Source organism: Aulonocara sp. 'chitande type north' Nkhata Bay, linkage group LG3 (genome assembly GCF_057382095.1).
Source record: "Aulonocara sp. 'chitande type north' Nkhata Bay isolate Kocher_YH1m ecotype deep benthic linkage group LG3, A_spYH_male_GT1.1, whole genome shotgun sequence".
Taxonomy (NCBI): domain Eukaryota; kingdom Metazoa; phylum Chordata; class Actinopteri; order Cichliformes; family Cichlidae; genus Aulonocara; species Aulonocara sp. 'chitande type north' Nkhata Bay.
The window spans coordinates 75,817,513-75,839,240 of record NC_141346.1 but is presented as its reverse complement, the minus strand read 5'-3'; the positions used below and the strand labels follow the sequence as shown (position 1 = coordinate 75,839,240).

Sequence of the window (21,728 nt, the reverse complement as noted above, 5' to 3'; positions counted from 1 at the left end):
ACCTTCCCGAGATTGTAAAAATGCAGGTTATTGGTGTGGTAAAGGGCACCTCATGTCCATGTGACGAGCTTGTGCTGATGACGCGTGAGGACAAAAAGCTGTACGGCTATGACGGAGAGGAGCTGCATCTGGTGGCTTCCAGTTTCCTGGAACTATGTGACAAAACGATAGAGTATCCAGCATCCAAGCGCTACTACAATGGAGAGGCCTTCAAAGATATGGTGAGAAGTTAGACTGCTAAGAATAAGACTGGGGATGCCTAGTGTTAGAGATCAATCACCTGAGCTTTTCTTTGTATTGTTGTGTGTTCTGTTTAGACTGAGGAGGACTGGAAAAAAGTTAAGATGAGTGATGTGGGGAGGAAACTGCAGGAAGAACATAAAAAGCTGGTAAATGAAACCCAGTCAGCGTTCGTCAGCCTAATATCATAGGTGGGTATTGGAGCTGAGTATCATCACTGATTTCTAGAACCTGTTCAATTCCAATTCACAAGGTCCCAATTAGATTCCATTTAATTCTTACTCAGAGAGTCAGAAACATTATAATTCTGATCATTTATCAGTACTGACACTTGTGAAACTTCATCAGAGGTGTGAGCATCACAGCAGATGCTTTTGTGTCAAAGTAACTGAGGATAAAACACAAAACCATGAAGCAGATTTTCCTGGCCTAGCTTTTTACAGTAGATAACCTTAAAAATATTATTCTGCAGTAGAACAAAAGCAGACGAGAACCACGACTCAACAAATGTACATTGGCTGATGCTGCTGAAGTGATTCAGAGGTTTTAATAAGAGGTTTTAATAGAGACACAGCAGAGCATTTTGCAGTTTCACTTAATTTGAAAAAAATAAATAAAATTTGGTATTGAACAGCAGAAATGAGGCTGTCTTGTCGGAAGTCATTAAAAAAAAAATGGCTGTAAACAACGGTAGACTGCTTCATAACAAGCAAGCGAATAATGCCAAAAACAGAGATTTGAGATGGGAAACGGTGTCCTTAAAGTACACTGAGAGAGGCAGAGAGCTGTGCTGTGTTGTTTTTCTGTGTGTGTTTTAATGGTGGTGGAAGCAAACCAGCAAAAGTAAGAGGGAATTCATGACAATGTTTATGTCAAGCGAAATGTGTCTTCTTTTGCTGCTGGTTTGGTTAGAGAGAGACAAAACGTGCAGCTTCAGGATCTGAGCAGCTTTCAGCACCAACGGCATCACAGCTCAGACTTGGATTCAGGATTAAGCCCTTTATGTTTGACTGTAGTGATTGTAGCTCTGTCCTTGTTATTAATCGCTTTAGTCAAACACAGCTATTGTTTGCTGGGATGTGTATATCCTTGACAGTTTGTATCTCAGAGTTATCAAAGACACTGTGGATAATCATCAAGAGATTGTTGTTCTCTTAATAATGACCTATTTGATTGTTTGTTTTTTCTTCTTCTTACAGATTCTGGTATTTGGCCAAAAGAGAGCTTCACAATTCTTGGCTTCACCTGTGGTAGAAAAATGACTAAAGTTATGCAACACTCTCTAAAATTAAAGCTATGCAACGCTTTAACATGAATGGCGAAGGAGTGCATCTCTTTCACTGTCTCTTCCTGTCCTCTTCTCAGTCTTTGTTGTGGCACCTCTGCTATGTGTTATAGAAAGCACTTGGAATCATGTTCAATACAAAAACACCAAACTCGTGGGATTGCCCTAGCAAGCAGTTGGTAAAAACTAATTAAAACTGATATATATCAGCTTCACTTTCTAGCTGCAAAAGCACGTTTCTGCAAAAGCATGCAGTTTCCTGTCAGCACTTTTTGGCACAGAGTGTACTCAGAGTTAGGCCTTTCTTATATAAAGCAATATAATCAGCATATAAACATTTAAGATGATAAATTTAAAGCTCAACAGTAACTGCTATAAATATTATAACTACACATGTAGTGCTTTTGCTTAAGTAAATTATAGTTGGGATCATAATAAGAAAACATGTGTTTTTATTTTCTGTGTACCCTGGGTACAGACCAGTATAAACATGGGATTCTTCCCAATAAATGCTGTCTGATAATGCTTCATATTGCATTAAACACTAGATATGTAAGCAAACAAACAAAAACCCATAGAAGCCAGTTTTAATTATTAAATGTGACAATTACATGGAGATGGAAAGTAAACATGCTTATACACGTCTCTGTGATTACAGAAAATCCACACAGATGCTGTCAGAGCAGAGAATCTTTGATTTATCAGAATGATGAATGCAAATGATTTCATGAAATCTCACTCTTGTTCTGGGTTGTAAAATTCACCTGTCCAGTTAAACCGAATCCTTTGCAACACGGTTCTAAGAACCCTACCAACCTCATCCTCAGCTCTCTGCCTGTTGTCCTTTTCAGCTGAGTATTCATCCACATGTGTTTCAACTTCTCTCTCATTTTCAAGCAAATTGCTCAGGCTCTCAGCTTCAGCACAGTTACCATATGGCCACTCTCTGAGGTCTTCTGTGTTCAAGCCAAACAAATTCTTACATGATCTGCAAGGCTTCATTCTGGCACCATCACGGAGACAAAAAGCCTCACACCTGATATTTCCAGGTACTTCAATTGTTCCATCAAAGTAATCTTTCTGGACTGTGTTTGGATAATAGGTCATCACCGCACCAGATACATATTTATGCCATTTGCTAACGGTGTGTTCACACCGAACGCGATGGACGCGAATAAAACGCCCCAAACGCCCCTAATTTGACGCGTGTACATTCGCGTCTCAACGCGTGTCCAAGAAAAATCCATCGCGCGTCAAAATATGATATTTTGACGCGCGTGAACCGGAAATGTGGGAGGAATGTGGGAGGGAGTTGTGCCAGACCTATTTTTGCAAGATGGCAGCTATCGAGCTAGCGCTTGAAGAGAGAGTCTCCCTTCTCTATGTACTGTGGAGAGCAGAGTAGCGGCGTAAAGGACATCCTCGCCGTACCTGGGTCCATCAGGTCCTCCAGAGGCATGAGCAGTTTGGTGAGTTTCACCACTTGCTCCAGGAGCTGCGCCTGGATGACGGCCGATTCCAGCGCTATCACCGTCATTCACTCGGCCAGTTTGAGGACCTGCTTTCCCTCATCGGTCCCAGCATCGCCCGCCTAGACACCAACTACAGGCGCTCAATCCCACCTGCAGAGCGCCTGTCCGTCTGCCTGAGGTTAGTAAAACTATTTAATACGGTAGTCCTTTATTGATATCTGTGCTAATATGCTAATCCATCCAGTTATACACTGCTAACATGGATGTGCTATGCTAACAGTGAATGCTGTCGGTGTTTACTGAAAGCAAACTGTGGTACAGAGACGACTCTTTATAATATTTCTAGTGATACTCAGAAGGTCTCATCAAGTCCCGATTTAATTCGATTTATGCTGTTATCAGTGTTTGAATGATAGCATGGCTGTGGTGTCACATCAATGTATGCGCTCGGTGTTTGCTGATATCAAACTGTAGCATTAGCACCACTGAGTTAACCTTGTAGTGATACTCACTCCTTTTTTATTTAGACCTGGTTTAATTCTGGGATAGTTGAATATTTGTATATAATCCCTGCAGCTGTCAGACTCTATAGCAGGGGTCACCAGCCTTTATTAAAACAGAGTTAGATAAAACTGTGAACAGTTTGGTTCATCTTTAGTTACATGGTTCTATCTTGATAAGCTGTCTTATCACAGATTAATTTTTCAAAAATATTAATGATTTAAGCAAGGAAAGGGCTACATGTCAACACACAACTCTTTATTTCTATTAATGTCTTACTTCATTCCTACCTGATTGACATGTTTAGGAATTATGAGTGATTGGCTCACTGTAGTTGTGAAAGTTGCTACCAATCAAATTATGATATGTTAAAGTTAAAACAAAACAACTGTTTTAGATATTATCTAATATACATTTTGTAATTATCCTTGTAATTACAAAATGTTTTATGTAAGATTTAAGTTTTGTGATTTAAATCTGACATCACAAAAGTATTTTGGAATTTGAATAATGTATTTTGTAACTGCAGTACACATAATACTGATTTTGAACAATTTTGTCCAGGTTCCTTGTCACCGGGGACTCCTTCAGGACCATCGCGTTCAGTTTCAGAGTCGGTGTGTCCACGGTGAGCCAGATCACCCCCCAGGCAGCGACGTCCATCTGGGACTGTCTAGTGGACGACTTCATGGCTGTGCCTTCACCTGGAGACTGGCGGTCCATCACAGAGGGATTCCAGGAGCGCTGGAACTTTCCTCTGTGCTGTGCAGCTCTGGATGGGAAGCACGTCCAGACAAAGGCACCCCATATATCATATAGGAGACACACACATTGATATACACTAAATATTCATTTCATTTCTTTTTTGTGGTGCCCACATTTATGCACCTGCTTGATTTTGTTTAAACAATTATTGCACACTTTCTGTAAATCCAGTAAACTTCTTTTCACTTCTCAAATATCACTGTGTGTGTCTCCTGTATGATATTTAACTGACATTTTTTATTGTAACAACCAACGATTTATACAGGAAAATAATGTCTATTAACAAGGTTGCCCAAACTTCTGCATCCCACTGTATCAGTATATTTTGTCATTAGTATAATATGAAATAAATTCTACATGTGTCAAGTTGTGTGCCAACATTTGCTGTGTAGTAGAACTGAGACATTAGTCATTATAAACATTTATTTGAAATAATATTAAAAGTCTCAAACAGAAAAACATTAAATATATAAAATATAAGTATTTACAGAGAGACAGGAATAAAAAGGACCAGCTGCTCTCCAGAGCAGGAACAAGGCTGAGGAGGAAATGCTCCATTGGAGACTGGTGTGGACTCTTCAGGGACTCCAGGATGGCCAGCTCCACCGCCGATGGACCGTCCTGGGACCCGTCCCTCATCTGCCTCGGAGCCGTCCTCCTCTGTGGGCCTGTAAAACAGCACAAAACACAAAGAAATGAGAAGGCTGCTACTAGATTTTAATTTCAACATTGAAAAAAAAAAAAAAACAATAACAGGATATAATCAGATTGGTTGTAGATATTTAGTAAAGGTGATCACAAGGGAATCCCACCGACTAAAAAGGTATCAGTGCTTGCTGTACATATCTGTGGGTGCAGCAGCAGGAGCTCAGGGACTGGGGATGCTCTGCTGCAGAATCAGTTGGTTCTATCAATACAGTATTAAATGTTAACAGGTTGGATATAATAATCGTAGAGTAGACAGTGGTCCCTCATTTATTGCAGGGGTTCTCAGAATAACTAGCCCCTGGTCACAGTTCTCACAATTGATTCTCAAAGTGCAAACCTTTGTAGATTGCAAAACGTAAAAGTATTATTATGCCGCGGTTTGTCTTCATCTGCCCGCCACTTTCGTGCGCCTTTTTCCCCTCACGGTGCAGGTGTCTATTTCCGAATGAGGCTCATAGTTATGGGTGTTTTTGTGCTGTTTTTTCTATTGGACGCGATGGTTATCAAAACCAAACGTGATAAATTTGGCAAGCGCAGGAGATTTGTCAATCAGGCTGCAGAATGCAATGCTGTACTGTGCAATAAAAAATCAGCGAAAAAGCAAAGCAGTGACGGATGAACAGCGGGACCACTGTGTGCTGTTTATTAATAAACAATAAAATATATTCCTAAATGACAACATGCATAAAAGCAGAACGGTATTTGTACGTCAGTGGGAAAATAGCGGTGGCTTGCTAGCTTTTGTGCGGCTTCCCCGGGTCAGTGAAAACTTTCAAAAGAGAAATGAATGAACTTACCAGGTTGCCCGATCTCTTCACATATCTTCCTCCAAGCTCGGTCCTTTTTATTCCTGTCTCGGTACTGAAAGCAGCTGATGTTGTACAGCTCCGAGTTGTTTGCTACCGCATTGATTAGCCTTCCCCTCCATTGAAGTATGAAAGGCTTTGGCTGGATCTGCCCCTTTGACCTAGGTAACAGCCACGTCACCAGGCTCCTGATTGGTTGTCGCGGCGCGATTTGACGCTGGAGTTCAGATTTTTCCAACTCGAGCGGTAGACGCGAAACGCGCGTATGCACAAAGTGCAACACAAAAACTCACGCGCGTGGTTTTATTCGCGCGTCAAACGCGCCAGACGCGCTACACTGACGCGCGTTTCACGCGTTTTGGCGTTTTCGCGACGCAAATCTGCTTCCGAATTTTCGCGGGACCCGCAATCGCGCGTCATCGCGCCTTTCCATTGACTTTACATGTAAACCTGACGCTCTATTCGCGTCCATCGCGTTCGGTGTGAACACACCGTAAGACAGGAGGCAGCAATCATAATTTTGCCAGCGTTAGGACCTTTGGTGGACATGGAGACTCCGCAGTACCTTTCTGATTTGTTGGTTTGGGATTTTTGAGAAATGCAGATGGTGGACGAGACGAAAGCTGTTTTTTTATTATTCTCTTCTAAGTCCAAGTCTGTGAGGAGATCTTGCAGACTCTGCTTTATTTGCTCTTCATTCTCTGAGTTATTTTGCAGGACGATCTGAAAACAGTTACAGATCTGGTCAAAGTGTTGCACCTGATTATATAGTTGTTTTTCATAGAAAGTTGATCAACATGTTTGTTTCGCTGCTTGACTTATTTAACTATGCAGGACCATTGGATGCTTTTGATTTAGACATTTTAAGATAGGGGGTGAAACAAGTCACAAAAATCTATTTAATTTTAAATCAATAAGCAAAAATCCATCTTTGTTCTCACTAATTTATAATTAAATTTGCTAATTGACCTTTTTTTTTCTATTTTGCTATGCCGGGCTGTCAAAACACGCTGAATTTAGAGTCTTTGAGCTGACTTAACAGATCCAGCAGCTACACAGTGACAGCATCATATACGCCTTGAAGACTGTAAGTATCTCCAATAATGAGTCTGTTAGACATTATTTAGAACTAACAAATTCTGAAGCAAGTCTCCAGCTCTCCTGCAGTCTCTGTGTTTGGTGGAGAAGTATAGCTAGAAGCATATGTTGAAGTATAAGGTACAGTATGGATTTTCTTTGGATTTCTCAGTAAAAAAGCACTTTGCATTATACTTTCCTAAAAACTGGAAGTTTGTCAGATTGACTGAAAATGTGAGAAGAGTTATCTTACCATGTCGAGCACACAGGAGAAGGGACTTCGCCTGGGAAGCTGAGTCGAATACAACTTTAAAGGCCTGGGATATCTTCTCATTAAAGAACCCAAAACAAAAGGATTAGGGAAGATTTCTTCTGGAGAAAAGGGGATGTTGTTGATTTTGCCCAGAAACAACATGCTGTGAAGGATCTGTTGAGTGAAAACATATTTGCTTATTGTTAGTAGTGATAAACAGGACTGTCTTAAAAGTGTCAAAGGTAACACACCTCATCCACCAAGTGTTGACTTCCCGGAGTCATGTAAGAGCCCCGAACCCTCCTCTTGGTAATCTTGTAGGCATTAGTTTTGAACCTCCTTTGAGAAATTGTTGTCTTCTAAAATGATAATGATCGAGCAGTTAGGGATTTAAAGACACAGGAGATCTGATAACTTTGGCTACAGCAGAGTCTGCAGACATACCTATTTTGCTCTTGGTCGGCCTATTTTAAACATGAGAGAAAACATATTTAGTGAAATGTTGATAACATACAATGACTATCATTGGTGGCTGAAAAGATGCCAGGTAACAAGTGAAAAGCTGCTACTTACCATCGCCACAGTCTAAGAATGAAACAGGAAACACTGAGCGAGTTGCCTCCATCTTAAAGCTGTTGATCATGTGATTTAAAGGAAAGCCACACCCAGCTCTTTCCTGGAATTTTACTCGACTGTAGAAAACTGCTCCATTTGCCCCGCCCACCCATGATCTTTAATATCTACCAAAAACAACCTTTTGGTTGTCAGTAACCAGTCGATCGTTTTCGCGATTAAAAAGTGACTTTGTGCGGCGGCGTTCCCACCGCGAGCAGAACTCCGGCTCAAAAACCGCTGTTTTTGAACACTTTTATTTACTTAAGCACTTTAATGGGCTTACTTTGAAACAAAGTGCGATTGAATGATTATTGTTATGTGTTGCCTTGAATTCGGCTATGCTGTCTGTTAGACAGCTGTTTTCCTTTATTGTTGTTTTTGTATTGTTTGTAGCGAACGCTACTGGACTGTATAGATTAAGCTACGTAGCCAAGATAATTAATAATTTAACTGTTGTACATTGATTGATGATGATTTGCATTGTTACATAGGCTTGCAGAAAAATATATTTGTTTACCGGTAAACTGAATCGAACTTGATGTGCTAATGGACGTTTTTCTGACCTACAGGTCAGGTTTTGTTCCCTCCCTTTGAATTAATCTTCTTCATATTGAAGTGGCGAGCCGGTAGGACCATTCTTTGTTTCCCCTCTTTCCCCCACTTAGCCGTCTTTGGATTACGGACATATTTCCCCATTTGTATGAAGCTGGACTCTAAGGAGGAATACCTCAAAACTGAACTTTAAAAAGAAGAGGACCAAAAAGGACTTTTGCACAGAAAGATCACAGCATTGATTTATTATTTAATTGTGGGCATTTATGTTGTGTGTTGTGTTAATTATTTTGTTCCATTTCCCCTGTCCTCCATTTATTCAATATATTTTTGGTACAAGATATTGCAGTCTTTGGTCTCATCATTCACACCATCTCGGCTCCATAAAGAACTATTTCTTCTGCGCGTCAGTCAGTAAACTCATCCATTGAAATAAACTAGTCCTTAAATAACTTTGAGTTACACAGTGGCAAATGTAATAGAGAAAGACACAGGGCCACCTGAAATCTGTCGTCCTATCTGATTCAAAACCAACATGTAGGAGAATCTGGAATCTTTGATTTCGAGTTAAAAATAAAATATGGGTAAAATGCAGAAATGTTTTTACTAACATGTACTAACAGAGACTTGGAGGAGAGAGACCTAATGTTTAATAATCCACATTTCACTGTTTTACTCTTTGGTTCAGATGTGGATGCTGTATTGTTCTTTCTTTGTGATTGTTTATGTTTAAGTTGTTTGTTGCTGGTTTTTAGTTTGTTTTTTGTCTGTTTGGAAGCTGACACAGTCTCTATGGAGATGGGTTTTTGGGGGGGTAGCAGGAGGAGAGAAGCTGCAGAGAGGCGTGTAAGACTGCAACTCTGCTTCCTGGTCCCAACTCTGGATAGTCATATTTTGGGGGGTTTAATAAACTACTACTGCATGATGTAAAGCTGAAGTATTACACAGCTTTATGAACCTCCTGTTATCCTGGTAGACGAGTACAGCAATAAATCTTTTACTTGAACATCTTCTGGCTCCAATAAGCTTTGAAATGTGACCATGAAGTTAGAGACACACTGACTGAAACCCACAGCTGTGACTGTGGATCACATCCACACACAGTGTAGCTGCTGTCTCTGTGTGAGGTCTGTGTATATATGTACATATTTATGCTTATATTCATATTCTCTTATTCCCCTTTATTTGATATCCTAATTCTGTGCTGTGTAAAAGTTTGTCGGTGTTCTGCTGCTACAAACTGGATTTCCTGGAGGATAAACATGAGGGATTCATAAAGTTCTATCTCTCTGTTAAAATCCCCCAGAATAAATGAAATGTGAATTTCAGGCAGACGTGTTTTTAAAAGAGTCTCTTTAATGGAAAAATGTGTTTTTAAAACCAGCCAATAGGAGCGTCTGTGGATATCAGCTGAGGCTGAACGCAGGAACACCATCACATATAAATACACAGAATTAAATCACTAGATAAAAGACGTCATTAAATAAGGATCGAATCAACATGTCAGAGGTCAAAGGTCAGTCAGAAGAGGTGTGGTTAAACACTGGCAGTGCAGTGACCTAATGCAGTTTGGTTACCGCCACGGGAAAAGCCCCGCCCCCTCTGAGCCTCCGCTGTGTCCTCAGCACATCCAGGAGCAGCAGGTCAGAGGGGGCGGGGCCATGTCAGGACTTATTTTAAGTAAAATTTAAAGTGGAGCGACGGCAGGAGTCACACAGCAGTAACCAGCTCTGTCTGCCAGGGTCAAAGGTCAAACAAGTCCTGCAGCTGACCCACATACAGACTTACACTGATCCACAGAGAGTGATGAATCCACACATCACTCGGCTGGAGGAAGCTGGGTTTTGTTAGATTATAATATTATTTTATGCCATGTTATACCCCTAATTAAAGATTGTGAATTATTATGTAGTTTTAGTTTGCATTATTCTCCTGAATTAGAAGAAGCTGATAACTATTGCATTAGTTAAACTGATGTGCATTATATTAAACTGCTGACTTATTGTGAATGAATGATATTGTTTTATGATGCATTATACTGCTGAGTTATAAGAAATACTGTTTGCAGAAAGTCATCGCCTTATTTGTCTGATTAGAAGAGAACATGCTGGAGTTTTCTGCCCCATCTCAGCAGGAGCAGATAAACAGGGAGCCAAGGTCGTAGCTTAGGCGCTGTGTGAGAGAAAGCATGTGAATGTTTAGGCTTTTATGATAAGGTGGAGGCACCAGAGGCTATAAGAGTTTGAGCAATGCTCCACCATTTTGAGATCAGAGGCTGTCTGCATCAGTGTCCATCTCCCACGTGTGTGATCATTAAAATCATCGTTTGACTCAACCCGACCGGACCAGTGTTGTTATTGTGGTTTTTCTCTTGTCTCCATCCCCAATATTTTGAACTCGTAACATTTTCCACACCGTCCAATCAGAAACTAGTGTTGACGCTGAGACCCGTCTCTGTAACAGGAAGTCCATGAACAGGCAGACCCTCTGCAGCAGGCTGACCTGTGACCTCTGAGACAGAGGGAGGAGTTTGTGTCAGCAGGGGGCGCTGCAGCATCGCCTGAGAGCTTTAAGAACAACAGCAATAAACAGGAAGTGAAAGTCACACTTCTGTTGGTGTGCGTTATCAGCAGACCCCACCCTCTGCAGGAAGCTGAGATAAGAAGCAGCCAATCACAGAGCAGAGAGCATGTGACTTCCTGTTCCTGCTGTTACTGTGACAACAGCTCCTGGGACAGAGAGCAGCTTTCTAAAGAGGAAAGATGCTGCTGTCACCCTGTGTCATGTGACCCACCTGATGTACCGATTTAAGACTGTAAGAACAATAATAACAACATGTTTTAGTCAGGTGATCCATGCAGAGCAGATCCATGTGACCAAACACAGCTGGATCACATGTTTCCTCTCCTGGAAACAGAAAGCCTTCATGTATAAAGGCTCATGTACCCACTGAGCCCTGCTCTCAGATCTGTGAGGCTTTAACAAACAACAGTTTAAAGTCATGTTTAGCATCTTCTGTCAGTGTGGAAGGTCACACACTTTCCTGAGTGTTGAACCCTGAGTGATGTGTTTACTGTCAGCTAGTTTAAACGCTGTAGGCTGCAGCCGTTGCTCTAACACTATAACTGTAACAGGGCTCAGTGCTGCTTCTAACAGTCTGAGCTGCTTCAGGCTTTATTTGTGAGGAGCACAGCAGCTTACAAACACGTGGCTGGGCCTGGACCCAAAGGAGTGTTTGTTAAAGCCTGCAGTGAATCCAGCAGCAGAATGATGGAAATGCAACACAGCAAAGATGAAGAGGAGCAGCATTACAGCCAAAGTCCAGTTCATACAGTTAGGTCCATAAATCAAATAAGGGAAAATAAAATGTTGTTGGATGCACCTGTCTGCACCCTTAATGCTGTCTGGTCGCTATGGTAACGCGTAAACATTTCTTTCAAAATAAGACACACGACTACAACACGGGAAAAGACCCAGGGAAACGAAGTTAACGATAAAAACCCTGAAAACCATTGTTGGATTTATATTTTATCATTGTCATTGTTATTGGGGAATATCTAACCATATATGCTCAGAGGTGTAGAACCAATTGTGTAATGATAGTAGTCTTTAAAGACTTTGTGTGACTCCAGAGTGTTCTGGCATTCACACCCACGTCCTGGGATCATGGGAGAGGTGCTACCTTCTTATTGTTTTGTGGTAGGATGTCTGTTTTAGTCTAAGTGCCTTTTGTTTAGATGAACTGCTGGACTTCCAGACCAGCAGGTTTAGGGAAGTCGTTTATGGGGTCACACTCTGACTCCACACACACACACACACACACACACACACACACACACACACACACACACACACACACCTACATAACATACAGACTGGTACCTTTGTTCACGTGTATGTTAATGAACCTATGTATATTCATGTAACCTCAATAAAAGAACAGTGTTACGAGGGAACGGACGAGAGCGACTGTGGTCAAGCGAAGGAACGGCATTGGTCCAGGTCTCTCCCGTGCACGAGAAACAGAAAGAACTACTCGTGTCTTGCTTTGCTGTGTAGCTGGATTGAACGATCCAGCGAACAGGTTTATGCTACAAACCTATCAACCATCAATTTCACACCGAGCCTCGACTCTCACGGCCCGGTACCAAACGACTCACGGACCGGTCCGTGACCCGGGGGTTGGGAACCGCTGAGTTAACGCATGAGTAGTTCAGGGCTGCACGTCATTTTCATTGTTAATATCTTTGTGAAAAGCACATTGATGTGAAAATCTTCATGAGAGTCAGAGGCCCTACAACACGATTAAAGATTCATTCAAAAGAAAATCACAAGTTATTATCATCTTCAGAACATTTCATTAAACATTAGAGACAGACTGCTGAGTACATCTCATCTCTATCCAAACAACCTACAGTCCACAAACACATCATGAACCAGTGCTCTGGGCTGTGGTCTGTCCCCAGTTACATGGATCAGCTGGTTCCCTGGAGGTGACTGCTGCTGTGGTTTGGAGCGGATGAATAAACCTGAACTGAATCAGGTGTCCAGTTACTTTTGGTCCCTTTAAACCAGGCTGTCACATGTTCAGCATGTGAAACTCCTCCTCCTCTGTGAAAACGGGTGTGGGTCTCAATCAGCCAAGGTCTTGGGTGAACCCATTGTGAGATCTAGCCCCACGCTATCATGTGATTTCCTGTGATCAAATGTCCCAGGATGTGAGTGGGCGTTAAGACGTCCATGTCCCTCTTCAAGCAGCTTAAAGAAGTCCAGACGCTTTTCTTTCCAAGCTCCTTCGACAACATCATTCATAGAACAACTTCCAGCTTCTTTTGCTCGGCTACAGTTTGGATGGATTTGCATTTAAAGATGCAACAAGACTAAAATGGTTAGGGTCAGGAGGTCAAAGGTCAGAGCTCCTGTGGGTCTGAGGGCGGCCTCACGCTGGAGAAGGATGAAGGAGTCTGACCTGAGCCAGTGTTTGACATGAACACATCAGCACTGCTGTCAGTGAGCCTAACGACAGCCGTTAGCATCATTTCAGTGTTTCAGTCATAAAAACACTTCCTGTCACTGTGGTGGTTACAGTGACATCATGCAGTTTGTGCTTTGACCTCCAGAGGGCGACAAATCAGCACAGACAGAGAGCTCCATTCAAACTTTGCTGCCATCAGGAATAATTCTTCAAATATAATCATCAGTGTTTGAGCAGTTATGATATCAGGGACAATCTAGACATGTGTGACAATACTGAACATGTCACATGACACACCTCAAACATCATGTGATCCACTCTCAGTCTGCACTTTCATTCATGACTTCAACAGGTTGAAATGAGCTTTGAAGAAACATTCAGTGAAATAAATCTTTCATGGATTCATGTGAGCAGCAGATGAACTTTGTACCAACAACATCTTCAATAACAGAGTCTGAATGAAGCTCAGGTGTTGATGCTGCTCACTGATTGGACGCTTGGTTTCAGCTCTGCTCTCAGTCTTTACTGCACAGGTGAAGGTAGAAAGTGTGACTGGATCTATAGACTGGAAACAGAGAAACACGCTGAACATTTGAAGCTTTGCAGCAGAAATGTTCATGTTACAAATACAGCAGAGCTGATCTGGGATCAGTGTGTTCACACCTGCAGCTACAACAAGGTTTCATGTCTCCACACGTCAGCATGTGAACTTTACTCTGACTCAGTCTGAGCAGTCAGACGGCATATTTTTAAAGTTAACACATCAGCACACACAGAGCTGAGCCCCTCCCACCTGTGCTGAGTTTCAGGTGGAGCCCCGCCTCCTTCCAGGAAGCAGCTCACCTGTGTGTCCGTGTTTAGTGTCCAGGTGTGGAGTGGAGCTTGTTGTTGGTGTGTGAAGAAACTGTAAGTTTGCTTTGTTTCCTCCTTTAACAGTTTGTCTTTAGGAACTTTACTGTTTGTTCAGCTCGTGTTTGATTTCTTCACACAACAAACTGTGTGTGTTTGTATTTCCGGTCTCTCCATTAAAGTCAGTGTGTAATATTTCCTGGCTAACATCAGCTGTGTGCAGCTTAGTTCAGCACAAATCTTCCGCTCCATAGTTCACGGTAACGGACTCACAGCTGGACCAACGAGGCCGAGTGTGTCCGCCACTCTGAGCTACGTTCGTGTTTGTGTACTTGTAGTTTGTACTTTGAGTTCACTCAGAGCCCACAGAGGACGCAGCGTACGTGATGACGTCACAGCCCTTTACCTCCTTTACTGTCACTGTGATTAATGTTTACACACGAGACACCTGCAGAGCTCTGACGCTAAGCTAGCACACAGCATGCTAACACTAAGCTAAAGCTAGGCTAGCCAAGAACCCAGAGTGAGGTTAAAGCTGAGTAAACACTGACCCCAGACCAGCACCGTGATAAAGTGAGCTGCTGCTGCTGAACTTGAACAGGTAACAAAGTGATGAGCAGTCAGGCTGCAGGTTTCTACCTGTTCATGTTTCTACAGTAGAATCACTTTGAAGTGTCTTTGTGCTGTTTCATCTTTGATTTGTGTTCATAAACACTCAGAGAAACATCACGTGACCTCATCAGGATCTGTGTTGGTGTGTGGGGCTGTACCTCAGCTTTATGTTGTTACATGCTCATTTGTTCATTTTAACATCAAAGTAATGTTATGAGGAGTAATGAAGTAACGTACTCCATTACTTTTAATCAAAGTGTTCTGTGTAATATGTGTAATAATGACTGTTTTGAGTAATGACCAACACTGATCACAACAAAGAGGAAATGCCTCCAACATGCACAAACATTTGAGCCACAACATGCAGTTAATGTGCACAAATGTCTTTGATATGCTGCTCAGTGATGGTGGTGACTGTCAGAGCAGAGCTACTGAGAATCAATAAGTAATATCAATGATGGGATCAGAATCACTAAATTCTTCTCATCCCTGTCAGTATCATACATGTGCTGTATAATGTGATAAATGTAGAGGTGCTGGCTGTTCTCTCACTCTGCTGTTTAGCTGTAAAGGACGCCTCCCTGCCTTTGTCTCATTCATGACCTTTAATAGTCTCTTCTAACATGCAGAGATCTGTATGATCTGTTTCATAGAGTCTAACCAGCCTGTACAGGTAACAACAACAGTCACTGCATCACTGACACACAAACGTCATCTCTGTCAATAACAACATTCATACATGGAATAAAAACACATCAGTGGATCATTGCTGGAGCTGATGTTTGTGCTCCTGGTGCAAAGGCTCTCAGTTTCCTCCTTGAAATAACATCAGTGGTGGGTCAGCGACATGCTTTCTTTCCCTCTCAGGTTTAAATATCTGGGACTCTCCACCGTTTGGTTTTAGAGCTGAAGAAGCTTCTCAGATGAAACGTCTTCCAGAAACTTAAAGACGTCTCTTTTCTCTCCAAGCTCCTTAGATCACATGACCTGGATGACTGAACCTACAGACATATTGACCTGGTTTCTATGTTACATGACAGGTCAGAGGTCAGCGACTGTAACTCAGTTCCTCCTGTTAATGTGAACTCACTGAGTGTTTGTGGTTTACCTCTCAGACTGACTGAAGATGATGATGGAGGAAGAGGAGGACAGAGCAGAGTCTGCAGGGTCCAGCTGTCCGTCTGTGAGGAGTGACGAGTCCAAACCTCTAAATCCAAACTTCAGTGGTGAACCTGGAGCAACGAGGTCAGAGAGCTGAACTCACTGAGTAACAGAAATAATTCTGCACTGACATTATAATCAGTGTTGACTCTGGTTGATTGTCTGACTGTGTTTGTGAGCTGAGAGGAAATGAAAATGAGTTTGTAACAAAAATCAGTTTTGTCCAGTTTTCCTGTAAAAAGCTGAACTCTAATCTAAGAGGATGTTACTGACAGGAAACAGCTGCATTATCTGCAGTCTGTGTGATCACAGCTGCTTCAATCATGTTTGTGTCTGCAGAGGTCAGAGGTCACAGTCTGCAGGGTCCAGCTGTCCGTCTGTGAGGAGCGACCGGTCCAAAGATCGACCTCCAGACTTCAGTGGTGAACCTGGAGCAACGAGGTCAGAGAGCTGTGATGACTCCTTTACATGTTTGTGTTTCCTGGATAAATATGACCTGAAACATCCTCAGATTGTTACAAAGATTCATTAAAAAGAAAACAATGAAAGAGAAAAGATCCAAATGTTCGACTTGGTCATTTGCTGTTTGAGGACAGTGATGCTCATATCTGTGGGGAAAGTGTGACCTGAGTGGGTTCATGTTTGTCTTTAAAGAACAGAGCTGCTCTGATTCTCTTTGTGTCTGATCTGTTAAACAGTCTGAGAGGTCACACAGAGACCCAGCAGCTAAAGCCTGGATCATACTGGCTGCTGTTACTCCATCAGGACAACACTGAACCACAGTGGTGTGGATGTAGTGGATAAATCCCACCATACTGATGCTCAGAGTTAACCACAGGGAACAAAACCAGATGTTACCTTCAGATTGTGACCTTTGGAGTGGACGATGCAGATTTCAATAGAGAATAAATGTTGTTGTTTTTCAGCTGTGAAGAAAGAATCTAATTTTCTGAACTTAAGAATTTATGATGCTGGAAACAACATGGAGACTATAACACAACATTTCCACTGTGTTCATAGAATGAATGTAAAACTGTCAGACATTCATTAAATATGCAAAATGTCTACAGAAGCATCAGAGGGTCAGACGTGAAGCACTCAGTGATTTTGATCAAATGACTCATCAGTTATTGATCTGTACTACACTGATCTACCACGTTAGTAAAGCTGGTGTTCTGGTGGTGGAGGGAGACTCGGATCATGTTCTGGTTTTGGAGCAGTGATCTGCTGATGGTTCAGTTTGATGAGCTTCTTCAAAATCATCCCTGACATCACCACTGAAAGGACGTCCATGAAAACAGACTGAAAATTACTGATATGTTCACAATCTGAGAGTTTAAAACTTGACAGACTTGATTCAGATGAAGTTATTTGAGCAGAAACTCCTGGATCTTTATCCTGTGTTGATCTAATCCTTCATGGTTCCTCCACAGAGTGGAGCAGCAGAGCTCAGAGGTTCCCAGTGGTCAGTCTGCCCAGCAGCATCAAACACAGCTGGACTCCATATTTATGGTCTGTACATGTACAACAACTACTGTTACATCTGTTCTGTTCACAGTCATCTCCATGCTGCTCTTTGGAGACCAGTGGATCGTCAGTGTGTCCAACATGGATCTGATGTTTGGCTCCATGATTTCAGTCTGATTGGCTCATTCATAAATATTCTGTTCCAGCTGCTGGAGGACAACATCATCACTTTTGTGAAGAACGAGCTGAAGAAGATCCAGAAGGTTCTGAGTCCAGATTACCCAGAATGCTTAGAGAGTCAGAGGAGCAGCAGCAGAGAGGCGTTTGTGAAGATCACAGTGGACTTCCTGAGGAGAATGAAGCAGGAGGAGCTGGCTGACCGTCTGCAGAGCAGTAAGAGGATTTATCTAAAGATTTAAGCTGCTGGATAAATGAACATTTTCCAGAGATGGAAGATGGAGCAACATGTTTTAAAGATTAGTTCTTTTTGGAATTGAGTGTTTATTTTTCTTCTCATTCAGAGCTTCAAGCTGCAGTTTGTCATCGTAACCTTAAATCCACCCTGAAGAAGAAGTTCCAGTGTGTGTTTGAGGGCATCGCTAAAGCAGGAAACCCAACCCTCCTGAATCAGATCTACACAGAGCTCTACATCACAGAGGGAGGGACTGCAGAGGTCAATGATGAACATGAGGTCAGACAGATTGAAACAGCATCCAGGAAACCAGACAGACCAGAAACAACCATCAGACAAGAAGACATCTTTAAAGCCTCACCTGGAAGAGATGAACCAATCAGAACAGTGCTGACAAAGGGAGTGGCTGGCATTGGGAAAACAGTCTTAACACAGAAACACAGCCTGGACTGGGCTGAAGACAAAGCCAACCAGGACATCCAGTTCATATTTCCATTCACTTTCAGAGAGCTGAATGTGCTGAAAGATGAAAAGTTCAGCTTGGTGGGACTTGTTCATCACTTCTTTACTGAAACCAAAGAAGCAGGAATCTGCAGCTTTGAAGACTTCCAGGTTGTGTTCATCTTTGATGGTCTGGATGAGTGTCGACTTCCTCTGGACTTCCACAAAACTACAATCCTAACTGACCCTAGAAAGTCCACCTCAGTGGATGTGCTGCTGATAAACCTCATCAGGGGGAAACTGCTTCCCTCTGCTCGCCTCTGGATAACCACACGACCTGCAGCAGCCAATCAGATCCCTCCTGACTGTGTTGGCATGGTGACAGAGGTCAGAGGGTTCACTGACCCACAGAAGGAGGAGTACTTCAGGAAGAGATTCAGAGATGAGGAGCAGGCCAGCAGGATCATCTCCCACATCAAGACATCACGAAGCCTCCACATCATGTGTCACATCCCAGTCTTCTGCTGGATCACTGCTACAGTTCTGGAGGATGTGCTGGAAACCAGAGAGGGAGGGCAGCTGCCCAAGACCCTGACTGAGATGTACATCCACTTCCTGGTGGTTCAGGCCAAAGTGAAGAAGGTCAAGTATGATGGAGGAGCTGAGACAGATCCACACTGGAGTCCAGAGAGCAGGACGATGATGGAGTCTCTGGGAAAACTGGCTTTTGATCAGCTGCAGAAAGGAAACCTGATCTTCTATGAATCAGACCTGACAGAGTGTGGCATCGATATCAGAGCAGCCTCAGTGTACTCAGGAGTGTTCACACAGATCTTTAAAGAGGAGAGAGGACTGTACCAGGACAAGGTGTTCTGCTTCATCCATCTGAGTGTTCAGGAGTTTCTGGCTGCTCTTCATGTCCATCTGACCTTCATCAACTCTGGACTCAATCTGATGGAACAACAGCAAACAACCTCCAAGCGGTCTAGTTTTTTTAGAAAAAAAGAGTCTCTCCACCAGAGTGCTGTGAACAAGGCCTTACAGAGTCCAAATGGACACCTGGACTTGTTCCTCCGCTTCCTCCTGGGTCTTTCACTGCAGACCAATCAGACTCTCCTACGAGGTCTGCTGACACAGACAGGAAGTAGCTCACTGACCAATAAGAAAACAGTTCAGTACATCAAGAAGAAGCTCAGTGAGAATCTGTCTGCAGAGAAAAGCATCAATCTGTTCCACTGTCTGAATGAACTTAATGATCGTTCTCTAGTGGAGGAGATCCAACAGTCCCTGAGATCAGGAAGTCTCTCCACAGATGAACTGTCTCCTGCTCAGTGGTCAGCTCTGGTCTTCATCTTACTGTCATCAGAAGAAGATCTGGATGTGTTTGACTTCAAGAAATACTCTGCTTCAGAGGAGGCTCTTCTGAGGCTGCTGCCAGTGGTCAAAGCCTCCAACAAAGCTCTGTAAGTACATTTGTATTCATATGCTTGTTGACAAAAAGCAGGTGTGATCAACTAAAACCACTAACAAAATAACCCCCAAAACCACAGTTATGAGTGCTGGTGTCTGAAAAGTGTATACAACTGTTAAGTGATAATCAGTACTCATTTTGTTCAATACTGAATACCTGTCGGCATTTCTGAAATTTTTCTGGGTGTAACTGTCATCAAAGTTACACCCAGACCTGGCCTTGAGTTGTTATCTGAGTTTTAATCATGAACTCTTCTTAAATGATGACAAAATAAAGAAATTTGGCACGTTTTGTTGATACCAAAAGCCTATTGAACTATCCACTGTTCTTTTACTGCTCTGTTCTCTGTTCTCTCTCTGATTGTTTCCACATGTTGCTCGTTACTTTCTTGACAAAAAGAGAATGGAATATTGCTAAATGTTATGTAATCTCATTACACTTGATCAAAAGTAAGTTTTTTTAAATTGTTTTTCTGTTATTTTTCAGACTGAGTCTCTGTAACCTGTCAGAGAGAAGTTGTGAAGCTCTGTCCTCAGGTCTCAGCTCTCAGTCCTCTAATCTGAGACAGCTGGACCTAAGTAACAATAACCTGCAGGATTTAGGCGTGAAGTTTCTGTCTGAAGGACTGAAGAATCCACACTGCAAACTGGAAACTCTCAGGTGAGATCAAGCATTTTGTAATCAACTGGCAGAATTAGCAAATTAATAATAAGGTAATCCTTTAATAAGAGGAGATATGGGGGTGTTCTGATGTGCAGCTTTTTTCACCATTTAAACTGTTTAATATCAGATTTAGAAATAACTTTTGGACAGTTTTTCTACATTTGCACTAAAATGTGACATAAATAATGACTTTCTGACTTTACGTTGGACTAATCTAACGACTCAGCCTGGCTATGTTGGACTGGGTGTGGAAGCAGCTCCCAGTTTGAGTTCAGGAGACAGACACCCTCTCTACTTTGAAGATCAGCTTCAAACTTTCCTTTTTGATAAAGCTTATAGTTCGAGCTGGATCAGGTGACCCTGAACCATCCCTTAGTTATGCTGCTATAGGCGCAGGCTGTTGGTGGACTTCCCATGATGCTCTGCTTTCTTCTCCCCTCTTTTCACTCCTGATGCTTTTATATGTCACTACTGCATGTCCTTAACTTTTGTCTCTCTGTTTTGTTCTTGTCTCTCTGAGCTCATCTCTTCTCTTTCCCCTCACCCTGCAACCAGTCATGGTAGGTGCTCCTCCTGGAGCCTGTTTTCATTGGGAGGATCTTTGTGTCAAAGGGAGTTCTTCTTCCCACTATCACCAAGTGCTGCTCACAGTGGAGGCGGTCACCTTACACTGTTAAACAGCTTCAGATGACTGTTGTTGTCTGTTGGGTATTGTCACTTATAAATAAAGTTACATTGAATGGATGTAAATGGATAGATGTTATTGTGACAAAGAGAAAACAACTGTTGACAGATAGATTGTTGTTTTGTGTGTTTGCAGTCTGTCAGGATGTCTGATCACAGAGGAAGGCTGTACTTCTCTGGCCTCAGCTCTGAGCTCCAACCCCTCCCATCTGAGAGAGCTGGACCTGAGCTACAATCATCCAGATCCCTCAGGAATGAAGCTGCTGTCGGCTGGACTGAAGGATCCAGGCTGGAGGCTGGACACTCTCAGGTATGGAGAGAAAATCTGATAGAGGAGGAAGAGCTGGAAACATTTCCTGTGTCTTTCACTCACTTCCTGTTTGTTTCCTGCAGATGAGACATGAACAATCACACATGCAGGAATATTTTCAGGGTCAGACACACTAGTCTAGCTGGATAGTTCATGGATATTTATGTAGGGGTCCCCAAGGAGTCTGTTTGCAGGAACATTTAGGTCACAGGTGTACCTGATATAGATACCAGTGTACCTAATAAAGTGTCAGCTAACATTTGGAAATGGAAGCTTAAATAATGACAAACTGTACATTCACAGCTGAATTCACAATAAATTTGTTCTCAAGTGCACATTTTTCTGTTATTGTTCTCAAACAACAGAATGAGAATGAAATATTGATTCTAACAGGGCCCATAAACAGCAT

General features: G+C 42.4%; 1 protein-coding gene across 5 annotated transcripts in view; it reads left to right on the top strand.

Annotated features, from left to right (window-relative positions):
* Nucleotides 1–21,728, top strand: part of LOC147337049 (protein NLRC3-like) — a 646,813-nt gene that overhangs the window by 488,483 nt on the left and 136,602 nt on the right. Inside the window, exons 1-5 of one of the 5 annotated variants that reach the window (XM_086287140.1) lie at nt 15,837–15,955; nt 16,211–16,312; nt 17,305–17,383; nt 17,545–17,731; nt 17,860–18,833. The exons of 2 other annotated variants lie outside the window; for them this stretch is intronic. In XM_086287140.1, the coding sequence (XP_086143266.1) occupies nt 15,837–15,955; nt 16,211–16,312; nt 17,305–17,383; nt 17,545–17,731; nt 17,860–18,833 (1,461 nt within the window). Of the gene's footprint in view, nt 1–15,836; nt 15,956–16,210; nt 16,313–17,289; nt 17,732–17,859; nt 19,655–20,148; nt 20,323–21,145; nt 21,320–21,728 lie in introns of those variants that run through there. 2 more of the 5 variants (XM_086287135.1, XM_086287139.1) reach the window with 2 other exon arrangements.